General features: G+C 41.3%; 1 protein-coding gene and 1 long non-coding RNA gene across 2 annotated transcripts in view; one reads left to right on the top strand and one right to left on the bottom strand.

Annotated features, from left to right (window-relative positions):
• The window catches only part of PAPPA2 (pappalysin 2), a 292528-nt gene that overhangs the window by 52721 nt on the left and 227320 nt on the right, over nucleotides 1–12487 (bottom strand). The window contains exons 17-19 of the mRNA XM_081493669.1: nucleotides 4233–4401; nucleotides 2729–2864; nucleotides 181–290 (exon numbers count right to left, since the gene is read on the bottom strand). Of these exons, the coding sequence (XP_081349795.1) occupies nucleotides 181–290; nucleotides 2729–2864; nucleotides 4233–4401 (415 nt within the window). The remainder of the gene's footprint in view (nucleotides 1–180; nucleotides 291–2728; nucleotides 2865–4232; nucleotides 4402–12487) is intronic.
• On the top strand, nucleotides 8003–9297 carry LOC145507324 (uncharacterized). Its single transcript, XR_014054776.1, has 2 exons — nucleotides 8003–8070; nucleotides 9208–9297. It is a non-coding gene; the product is annotated as an uncharacterized LOC145507324 (long non-coding RNA).

Consider the following 12487-nt stretch of genomic DNA (forward strand, 5'->3'; position numbering starts at 1 on the left):
TCTCAAGCTTTTCTCTTTTCTTATTTACTTTCAGTCCTTCTCTCTAGGAATGATCCATGTGGTTGTTCGTTCTAAGGATGCTTTGAAAGCCTCTGAAATTACACCTGGGAATATGCTGCCAGTTGAGAACTGCTTAGTGGTCTTACCTCCTTAGCATATAAAAAATGACGCTTTCCTTACCTGTACTCTGACGGGTTCCATCCAGTGCTCCAGAGTCTCAGCAGTGACGTTCTCAGGAAGGATTACAGGATCACTAGGGGGCACAATACACGATGGGAAACACACTGCACCTGAAGGAACAGAAACTTACAATAGAGACTTGAACTTCGTGCATCTCAGTCTTTCACATCTTGGAATCATTAGCTTTGTTTTTCAAAAACAATTGCTTTCTACATTGTGTTATTATTGTTCAGTCGCTAAGTCATGTCTGACTCTTTGCAACACCATGGACGGCAGCACACCAGGCTTCCCTGTCCTCCACTGTCTCCCGGAAGTATGCTCAAATTCATGTCCATAGAGTCCATCATTCTACATTGTAGATCACCTCATTAACATGGTCACAGGCAAGGCTGATACTCATTTACTATGCACCTGTAGAGATGCTCCTGTACTCACCAGTAAAGAACCACCGTGCCAAGTTAACTTCCTGGCCCCAAGTGCTCTTCCCCTTTCTGGTCACATATACCCCTTCCTCTAGAATCCCTGAATCTCTGTATGACCCAGCAATAAAAGATTTAATTCCTGCTCTGCAGACCTCTGAGACCCCACTCTAGGACTCTGGCCAGCTAAGGTCTATACTGATTGGTTGATGCCTTTTAAGTACTTTTAATAGCATTTCTGCTTATATGATTTCCTGGAAGCTGACAATTGCAGGATCTATTACCTAAAAACTTTACTAACTGGGGAAAAAATGGCCCAGAAATCATGAAGGTGGATTTATAATGCCTGCAACACTGAAGATCATTACTCTGGTAGCCAAGAAACCTATTGATTAAAAGAGGAAATGAGGAGAAATCAAAAGCAGAGATTTTGGTCCTGTGGCGGCCTTTCAAAGGAAAATCCCACTCTATTTCTTTGTGCATGAAGTCTGAGTATCTTCTAAAATTCTATTCAAAGAAGGCAGACTCTCAAGGTTCTCTATTTCCTCATCTAAAGATTTGATGATCTCCAAGTTTCTTTTCAGGTTTACCTCTATTCCTGTTTTACACTGACTTGTATAACTCAAAGAATTACATGACTCTTAAGGACTCTATACATGTGAGTGTATGATACATTAATGTAGAAATTAGAGGGTGGGGATATAAAAATTTTCTTGTGAGGTACCACGCGAGAAGCACAGTCTCAGCATCCTATTACTCCTTGTCTGGCCACAAGATTTCTCAGTGCAAACAGCAAATTGAAGACGGTAAAGAACAGTCTCAGAAACTAACAAGCTTTCTCATTAACTCAAGTTTCATCTACTGGCGTTACACATGTTAGAATGACTTGGAAAATTACTCCTTGCTCATGCAATTAAAAACTTAGGGTTAGTCTCAAAAGTTTTTTCACAAACAGGATCTCTTTTCTATGATGCTTAAGTTCAGACAGAGCCAATTTGAGTTAATTTCACTTAAATTATCCCTGGCCACATAGACTTTTAACTTCACTTACTTCATAATTCAAAAAGATATATGTGCCCCGATGTTCAATACAGCACTATTTACAATAGCCAGGACATGGAAGCAACCTAAATATCTATCAACAGATGAATGGATAAAGAAGATGTAGCACATATATACAATGGAATATTATTCAGCCATAGAAAGGAAAGAAATTGAGTCATTTGTAGAGACATGGATCGACGTAGAGACTGTCATACAGAGTGAAGTAAGTCAGAAAGAGAAAAACGCATACTGTATATTACTACATATATGTGGAATCTAGAAAAATGGTACAGACTAACCTATTTGCAGGGCAGGAATAGAGACACAGACATAGAGAACATACATGTGGACACAAGAGGCAAACGAAGGGTGGGATGAATTGAGAGGGGAGTATTGACATTTATACACTACCATGTGTAAAATAGATAGAGAGTGGGAACCTGCTGTATAACACAGGGAGTTCAGCTTGGTGCTCTCTGATGACCTAAATAGGTGGGGTGGGGAGTGGGAGCAGGTCCAAGAGGGGGGGAATATATGCATACATACATACAGCTTATTCACTTCATTGTGCAGCAGAAACTAACACATTGTAAAACAACTATACCCCAATTAAAAAAGAAAAGTTGTCCCTGTGTTCTGGAGCCTGGTTTACCATAGAGAAAGAATGGCTGCTGATCCAGGCAGGCAAAGGCAATCTCAAATTTCTCCTTTTGGAAATTCTCTGCTCAAGTTACAGCAGCAGAGAGAATGAAGCAGGTGCCCAGCGCATGTGTGGTGTGTGGCTACACAGTCCCACCTTTCCTCTTGGAACTATAACTCCTACCAAAAATCAATCTGTTTTCAGGCTGCACTGGGTAACATGACCAAACACTACACAAATAGCTCAGCAGCACCATCAACATTACACGTGTGTGGAGGAGTGGAAAAAAAAATTGTCATAAATTTCATTTTAACTGAAACAGCTAAAAGTCAACTTGAATTTCTATCCACTCCTCGGGCAGAATGGTGGATCTGATCTAAGATCCAGCCAGGCCTGATAGGAGGATTACTTGGGAGCAGAAGTCAGCATCTCTTCCCAAACATACCAATCCCGTATCCTTGTTCACACTTGTACTCCACGAAATTCAGCTCCGAGGTGGGTGGTGGGCATTCCCCTTGCAGGTTCTCACATAACTTGAACTCCTCACTCCACAGTCCCTCCTTCGTGCAGAGGATGGGAAGCTAGAATATCAAAAGTCGAAAACATGGACATTATAGTTTTGCTAACTTCTTTTAGAGTGTGGACAAAAGTAGTCTGCTTAAATGGTAGCATTCTCCAATTGCAGAACCTGGACTAAAAGACACTATTGAGATAATAAACTATGTTGCTATTGACTTTTCCCCAAAACAGTCAAGACAAGTTTTTGCTGTTTTGATGTGAAGAAATCATGAATAATTTTGCCATTAGAAAATCATTAACAGTGTGTTTTCTTTTGGATATAAGGATACTTTAAGCTACCAAATGTGACCCATGTATTCTGAGATAGCTTTGGGAAATTTTTTTCCCAGATGGTGTCGTTTTTGCATTGATCCATTCATACTCTCCCACAAATGCTGCTTGTGGCAGATGTCAGATTTTTTGCAAAATGAGTTTGAGCCAGTGGAACTAAGTCATAATTTTTCTGAAGGTGCTTATTGCTTTCCTGTCTGCTTAAATGAACACATCATAGCTGCTTTTGGTCTCATCAACATTCTATTCCTTTTCTCTACATGTGTGCTTGTTTGTGTAACTCTTGGCTTCATGTCCCCAGTAATCACCAAGTACCTTATATGCAGAACATAGAGAATAGCACTAACTCAAAAAGCCCAAGAAATAAGATTTTAGAATTACAGATAACTCTCCCTTCATCCGGCCAACTCCTTGAGCCTTTAAACAATTAGTGCAAGCAGGTGTGCTTGATTTCCCAGGGGACTCATTTCATGGCGTATTTTCACATGTGTCCTGTAGTCTTTACCCTGGAGTACTGAACACTGAGAGAAACGCATGTGCCAGGAGAGAAGGTAAGGTCATTGATCTTTGCTTAGGAAGTCTGCTTAACTTCCTGTCTTGGGTTTGTGCAGAGTACTTGAAAAGCTTCTAAAATAAAATTGATTTTAGTCGCGTAACCACGATAAGACTGTGGTTTTTGTTTGAGACCTCTTGTGCCAAAATCCTAGGGAGAACAACAGTCCAACAGTGCTTTCAGCTTTGCCTTTGCTGAGGAATTTGTGTTTCTGTTCAAGACTGTTTTCTATTAAAGAGTATGATACCAGCATTTCCAGCCAAGTTAGTTTGGGGGAAATCACATTGCCAAATCAGAATCTGAGCCTTTTTGCAGTTTACCCAGGTATCCAACCCATCAGGTTGTTCTTCTTATCCAAGAGGAGAGGATATTCCAGAACGTAGTATCTTCTGAATTCCCTATTAAATGATATCGACGTCTCTGGTTAGAATCCCAACTTAGGCCCTGCCTGTTGCCATTCATTTAGATTATTTTATTCAACATTCTTGGATTGGTCACCAAGATTGGAGCACAGCCTGATCCAAAATAAAGTTCAAGTCATCCTTACCCTTTTACTTTCCTGGTTACAGTTGAGCAAACACTGGCTGTCGAGCTCAAAGCCGTTGGTGCATTCATACATGCCTTCAAAGACAGGGGAGGGGGGCTCGCACACCACTGGGATGCAGCTGCCTTGCTCCCAGATTCCACCCTCCAGGCACTGGATCTTCAGGGACTTGCTGATAAGACAAAACAAAAGAGCCCATCAGAATCCTCAAGGAGGTTACCGGAGAAGTCTGGCACATGGGACAGGGATTAGCCAATAGACGGGAGCAGTTGGTTCTTGTTAGCCCAGTGTCTTACCTCTTCATCCTAATTTCTAAGCCATGGAAGGAAAAACAGTAATAATGCACTTTACGGCAGTGATTGCATTAGCTGTTGTGTAGTGATATTGGTATATTCCTCTCCAGAGACCTTGTTAACTATCTGTGCAGCGTCTAGATTTTGCAATTGGGTTTTCTCTAAGGTTATCGTCTTGGAGCAGTCTCACACTTAAGTGCCTGGGACATCCCAGGTCGGATGGCGTATAGCAAAGGTTATCACACACTCAGGGGACTACCCAGAAATCATCTGAGGATCATCAGTATTAATACAGTAATGGAATCAATGAAGCTGCCAATATTTATTGGTTCTCCAGAGAAGAGAGAAGATACAGCAGTGGGGGTCTTCTTAAAACAGAAGCTCTTACCCTGAATTTCAGAAGGGCAGGAGTATTGCTGGAAATGACTATGGCCATTTTGTTTGCTGACAAGTCCATTTTTTTTTTTCTTGGAAAGTATTCATGGCTTTCATCAGATTCTCAAAGTAGACATGACTCAATACTGTCCTGGAAGAACTGCCCTTCCTTCCCATGCAGAGATATGGCCTCCACCCAGAGTAACTGCATTTGAGGTAGTCAATAGTCAGTAGGATTAGGTCTTACCACTTCGAACTCCATCTCATTTCCCTCCTAACTCATTGCCAAACTGAAAGTGCTTTCCATTTTCTGTTTTATCGAATCCAATTCTGATTCAGAACAACCCCAGTCAGATAATCTTGTGATTCTAAAAATAGAAATAATCCTTTGTCCATTGATTCAAGGGCTTCCCTGGTGGCTCAGTGGTAAAGAACCTGCCTGCCAATGCAAGAGAAGCAGGTTCAATCCCTGGGTCAGAAAGATCCCATGGAGGAGGAAATGGCAACCCACTCCAGTATTCTTGCCTGGGAAATCGCATGGTCAGAGGAGCCTGGCAGGCTACAGTCCATGAGGTTACAGAGTCAGACACGCCTTAGCGACTAAACAACAACAACCACTGATTCAATCACATGATGGCCTTGAATTGTTATTTTCCAGCATCATGATGCCTTTTTAAAATTTAAATATGGCCCTCACCCACACACTTTTAATGGACTTCTGTACAATGCCTCCTGCATGCTTTGCCAGTATTCTAATATTATACTAGTATAACATTTTTCAAATTATTTTATAAATGTGTACATGTTTGTCTTTCCCACTAGGTTGGAAGCTGCCTGAAGGCAAGGATTGTATTTTATTCTTAATTTCAATTCCCAAGAACAAAAAAATCTGTCTTATATTAGGCATTGATGAAATATTTACCAAACTTATTTAACCCAAACTCACAGTGTATTAAGCACACTGCAGAGCACACTAAATATTTTAGTAAAACCAAATCACCAGGATATCCCTACTGAAGTAGTATTATCATTCCCATTTCATAGATAAAGAAACTACTCCGAGATGTTCAGTAATTTCACCAAGATCCTACAGCCCAGAATGCAGTTGATTTTAGTAATTTAAATAAATTTTAATAGTTTGACATTATACATTTGAATAGTTAAACATTATACATTTTAATAGTTTAACATTATACATTTTAATAGTTTAACAGGCTTCTCTCGTAGCTCAGTCAGTAAAGAATCCACCTGCAATGCAGAAGACCCGGTTTCGATTCCTGGGTCTGGAAGATCCCCTGAAGAAGGAAATGGCAACCCTCCAGTATTCTTGCCTGGAAAATCCCATGGACAGAGGAGCCTAGTGGGCTACACTCCATGGGGTCGCAAGAGTCAAATACGACTTCGCTACTAAACCACCACAATAGTTTAACATATTTTAACAATATCCACCTAGATATTCATGAAGGAGTGCTTAACTTATGGCTAAACAGTTATTTAGATTCATATTCATACCTTCATCCCCAGTAGTATTCTAGGAAAGAAGCCTGAATTTATGACTGGAATTCTTTAGCATCATAGTTTATGTGGACATATATCTAGTATCTGTCGATAATAAATGTTATTTTTGAGCTATATTTCAGGTGTTTGGCAAAAATACCTACACACAGTATTTCACCAAATCCCCCAAATAGCAGTTAAAGGTAAATATTATTATCCACATTTCAGAAAAGCAAAGTGAGCCCGAGAGATTTAAAGCTAGCTCAAAGATCCACAGTTAAAGCTGCAGACAGGACTTGGACCCAGATCAGCTTGCCACTGAATCCTGTGGTCCTTCCTGGGTCAGGTTCAACTGCATGTTATGCTCTACAATCCACTTTCAGTATCCATAACATCTCTTTCCTACTGAAGAGTCCTTTATTTGGATGCCACATTTATAAGTGTGACCAAAAAAAAGGAAAGAAAGAAAAGAAGATTCATCTGAAATTTTTGCATTGAGCAATAAATTACATATAGAAAACTGCACAACTTGGTATACAGCTCAAGAAATTTTTGCATGTGAACAACCTGGGTACTCATCACTCAGATCAAGACACAGAGAATTTCCAGTTCCCCTAAAAATCTCCCTTCCCAACTGAATACCCCGCAACCCATACTCTTCTGACTTTCATCAGAGTGGATTTATTTTGCCTGTTCTTGAACTTGATATAAATGAAATCACACACTATGTACTATATGGCTTCTTTCCCCAAAGGAAGATGATATTTTCAAAATGTCTTCTCAAATCTATCTTCAAGGAAGTGTAGGCAATTCTTTTTACTATAATGAAGCTCATGTTTGTCTCTCTCCAAGACTGGATATTCGACTCCTTTTTCACACTACAGAGTTTATATCCTCCCAGAGACTCTCTCCTTTCTACCATGTCCCACAAATGAAATCCACCCCCCACCCCCCACCTCGGCTGAACTGACATCCCCCGGCCGCAGAGAGCAAGCAAAACCACTGAGACCAGAGGAGAGGCAATGCTGTAAACCTTGCATGTCAGCATGGTTATAAAGGAAAACCCTTGCTTGGCCAGGACGACAATATTTTGACTTCATGTGGTATTTTTCTGTGAATTGGTTGGAACACTTCAACCATGGAAACAGTCCTGCCTTTCCTCGCCCAGAGTGAAGAGCCATTCAAGAATGTCGATTTTATATATCTCTTTGCCAGTTTAATAACCTCAGAGGTGAGGGTAGACAGATCAAACTTGGCTGGGGAAGAGTGAGTTGGATGTTGTGGGCAGTACCCAGGCAACGTGACAGGCCCTGTGCTGCAAACCACCAGTCAGATCGGTGATGAAGAAGGAAGAAGTCTGTGAGGTGGCCGGAAGCAGTCTGTGAGGTGGCCGGAAGCAGCACAGTTCACACTGGTGCCCCAGAGGAGGCACTACAGACAGGCCAAGGGACAGACTGGGAGAGTCCTGATTCCCTAGGAAATACCTTTTCCTTCTTGTAAGAGTTCCTATGCCCCCTCAACCTCAAGGATTCTCCTCAGTTTCATCTCCCTTACACAGTGGCTGGCTTCTGCTCGTCACCCAACCAGATGACACAACTCAGGCTCCACCCACAGACTTCTCACAAAGCATTTGATTGGTCCGTTCTTCATAGCCCCGGCTGTCTCACAGCTCCACGGTGCGTACCTATACGGGCTTATGAAATGAGAGCCCCAGGTATGGAGGTTGACACTTGAGTGCCATGGGCTGGTTCTTTTCATTTTGTTCAAAAAGGTACTGTGATTGCAGGAGGAATTCAGGGCGTCTTGTATTTCTCCCAGCTTCAGAAAATTTTATTTCCACGTAGGTCCCTGAAGAGAACTAAAGCCTATATAGCAAAGGCAGAACGCTAATCCCGAGGGATACACAGACTTCCTCTGTGTTTCTCCTAGTTTGGTGATCTTGAGGAGTAATCTCCGATACTTATAAAATCATTATGAAAACATTGTTTTTTTCAGAATGGTCCACCTCCTTTGTATAATGTGTATGAATTAAAAAAAGAGAGAGAGATTTCTTAGCTCATGAAGTGAATCAGTTTGCATTTCAAAGAAGGATGGTATTGGATATTAGACAAAGCACACAAAGCAGGTCCTAACCAGGAGAGATTCCAAGACTTTTTTGAGAATCTACTGCAAGTGTCTTTCAACTGAGATATTCTATTGACTCAAAGCTCTCTGTATTTTCTTTATCCCGATGGAGTAAGAGAGGCTAAAACATCTCATTTTACAGGCAGAAAACTGCACATTAATAACTATGAGGTGACTTGCTCAATGCCACACAGCAAGCTAGTCACTGGCAAAAGCAAGGATAGAATTCAGAGTTTTGCAATCATAACGTAACACCCCAACCATTAGAACAATGGTTTCCAAATGACATTTGTAGACCAGCCCATCAAACTCATGTAGGAACTGTATAAAAACTAGATAGTCTTAAGTTTCATGGAATTGGCCTCACACTCTTTATTTTTTAATTTGTCAGCAGTCTAATATGTAGTTAGGTTGGCAAACTACTAAAATCTATGCTACTTTCCTAAGCTAGTAAAAATAAACCATAGGTATAGAAATCAGAGTGCAAAATCACCCACCTAACAACACCGGCCAGAAGACTGGATGCTTAGCAAAGACCAAGCAGGATAGTTACAGCCAGGCAACTTACTCTGTAAATGGTACCATGAGGGGTTGGGGGTAGGGGAAGGTTTGTATTTATTTTCCTTCTAACTACTCCAGACAAATCACCACAATTTCCAAGTTAGAAGATGCTTTTTTCCAATTTTCAGAACATGTGGTATCCACCTAGTACTGAAAATCCAGCTGTGCTCTTTCTGCTTCTTACATCATTGCCAGAAATAAAGATCTTGTAATCAAAACTTGGCTGAAAGTTTGATTGATGTTGCTTGAGGCACACATGAATCTATCCCATCCTTCTATCACCACTGCAGGGTTTTCAAAAGTAATATTTATTTTCCATTGGAGAAAATAAAAGTATGATTATTGAGTCCAAGGGAATTATCATGTCTTTACTGATCAAGGGCATCTGGCGTCTCCAATGAGTAGTTCTTCGTGAGTAATAATAATATTAACAGAAAAACAATAAGATACTGAGTATGGAAGTGCTAGGCATTGTACTGAAGGATATATATCTATAGCATTTTCCCCTCAAACCCATTCTGTGTGATAAGATCTATCATTACGTGAGTTCTTGATTCCCTTCTCTCCACACATGCTCTTTTCCAATCATTCCTAGTTCAACAAATGATACCACCATCTATGCCGTTAACCAAACGATATGTAGGAAACATCCTTGATTTCACTCTTAATCTCATTCATATCTTTCCCCCAAGCTCCCATTTGATCATGTTCCATCATTAGGGCCTCTTAGTTTTACCTCCCAAATATCTCCATCTGTCCCCACATCTCTTGCATTTCTACTGCCATGAGCACTAGCCAACATTCTTAGCTCTCATCTCCCAACTAGAGACTTCACTTCTCCTCTGGACCCCTTCCTGCCTAGTCCACAAACACCAGTCAGAGGGATAGTTTGTAAAAACAAATAAATAAATCAGAATATGTCATTTTCCTGCTTAGGACATTTCAATTGACTCTTGTTACATGCAAAATAAAATCCAAACTTTTTTGCTCATGTGGTCCCGCATGATCTAGCCCCACTTTTTCTGACCTCATCCTACGCCCTTTGAAGAAAAGCTATGACAAACCTAGACAGCATGTTAAAAAGCAGAGACATTACCAACAAAGGTCCTATAGTCAAAGCTATGGTTTTTCCAGTAGTCATGTATGGATGCGGAGAAGGCAATGGCAACCCACTCCAGTACTCTTGCCTGGAAAATCCCATGGACGGAGGAGCCTGGCATGCACTGGAGAAGGAAATGGCAACCCACTCCAGTGTTCTTGCCTGGAGAATCCCAGGGACGGTGGAGCCTGGTGGACTGCCATCTCTGGGGTCGCACAGAGTCGGACACGACTGAAGCGACTTAGTAGTAGCAGCATGTATGGATGTGAGAGTTGGACTATAAAGAAAGCTGAGTGCTGAAGAATTGATGCTTTTGAACTGTGGTGCTGGGGAAGACTCTTGAGAGTCCCTTGGACTGCAAGGAGATCAAACCAGTCAATCCTAAAGGAAATCGGTCCTGAATATTCATTGGAAGGACTAATATTGAAGCTGAAGCTCCAATACTTTGGCCACCTGATGCGAAGAACTGACTCACTAGAAAAGACCCTGATGCTGGAAAAGAGTGAAGGCAGGAGGAGTAGTGGACGACAGAGGATGAGATGGTTGGATGGCATCACTGACTCAATGGACATGCATTTGAGCAAGCTCTGGGAGCTGGTGATGGACAGGGAAGCCTGGCATGCTGCAGTCTACGGGATTGCAAAGAGTTGGACACAACTGAGCGGCTGAACTGAACTGATCCTATGCCCCAATCATCTCACTTACTTTGTCCACACTGGACTTAGAATCCCAAGCACAACTCAAGCTCTTTCCTGCCAAAGAAGTTAGTACCATTCTCTCTGCTTCTGATGCTGTTCTTTTTGTTCTTCCCATGGTGGGCTCATCTTCCTATCTAAGGAGAATGTTTGCCACCCAAGAGCATCCTTATTTTATACCTCTAATGTTTTGGATTTTTCATCAAAACACCTGTACATTTTTGCATAGAATGCATACTGTGTAATTATTTCATTTTTTTCCCTGTCTCCCTCTTTGGGATGTGAGCTTGGTGAGGGCAAAATCTCATTTAGTGTTATATCCTCAGCGTTCAGCAAAATGTCTGGTATGGAACAGGTACCAAAAAACACAGGTTCAATGAATGTATAGATGCTTATTTTATAGATGAAGTAAGCTTTTAGAAAAGTAAAATAACCCGCTTGAGGTTACCTAGCTGGTTAAAGGCAGAGCAGGGATCAGTACAGGCACACCTCATTTCGTTGTGCTTTGTTTACTGAACTTCATAGATATTGCAATTTTTACAAACCGAAGGTTTTTGGCAACTCTGTGTTAGCAAATCATGGTTAGCTTTTTTTTTTTTTTTAGCAATAAAGTATTTTTAAATTATGTACATTGGTTTTTTAGACATAATGCTATGGCACACTTAAGAGACTACAGTATCATGTAAACACAACTTTTATGTGCATTGGGAAACTGAAAAAATTTGTGTCACTTGCTTTACTACAATATTTGATTTATTGCAGTGGTCTAGAACCAAATCCCAACTATTTCTGAGGTATGCCCATACTAGGTTCTGTCTGATGCCAATCCTTAAGTCATAATATGGAAGCGCTAGTGTTACTAGAAGTGGAGCTGCGCATAAATTACCTCCCTTTACTTCGTGCTTTTGTACCGAGTATCTCAAAGTCCCACCACACAGAATATCCTGAAAAAAGAAATGTAAGAGCAAGGAGTAACCAGGTCACTCTTTCCATTACATAGGTTGGGAAACCTAAACGTTAATTGGCCCAGCATTTTGCATGGCACATGGTCCGTTTGAGGGTTAAAATTAGAAAGACTCTTTGCTGAGAATATCCTCACCCCTCAGAGTGCGGCTGCAGAACAGCAGCACTGAAATCACCAGGGAGCTTGTTGCAAATGCAGAATCTCTGGCTCCACTCAGACTCACTCAGAATCTGCATTTTAACAAAGTCTCCAAGTGATTCCTATTCTCATTAAAGTTTAATAATTAATGCTCTAGATCATTTTACAAGGCACGGTCCTCTGGTCCTCTACCCCACCTCAGACAGAACCATCAGCGCTTCCAAACACCAGGCCAGCTTTCTTAACAAACTGCAGACCTGGTTTCTCAAGCCAACATCCTAAATGGAGAGCAGCAGACTCCAGGCATAGCTAGTCCACAGCCGATCGCAGTTGTCCTGCCCTCTCTCTCACCAGGCCTCCTGAGATCCAGCCCCAGTCCACTCGACTAGATGAGAAACAGTTCAGCAGGGCCAGCGCATTGGACACATGGGCTTTGACCTTTCATTCTTTCCTGACTCATAAAAGTGCCTGTAACTTACAAAGCTCCTCTTCCATGTAAAAGAGAGCGTCTC

This window comes from Giraffa tippelskirchi, chromosome 5 (assembly GCF_054371585.1).
Source record: "Giraffa tippelskirchi isolate mGirTip1 chromosome 5, T2T-mGirTip1v1.2.pri, whole genome shotgun sequence".
In the NCBI taxonomy this organism is placed as follows: Eukaryota; Metazoa; Chordata; class Mammalia; order Artiodactyla; family Giraffidae; genus Giraffa; species Giraffa tippelskirchi.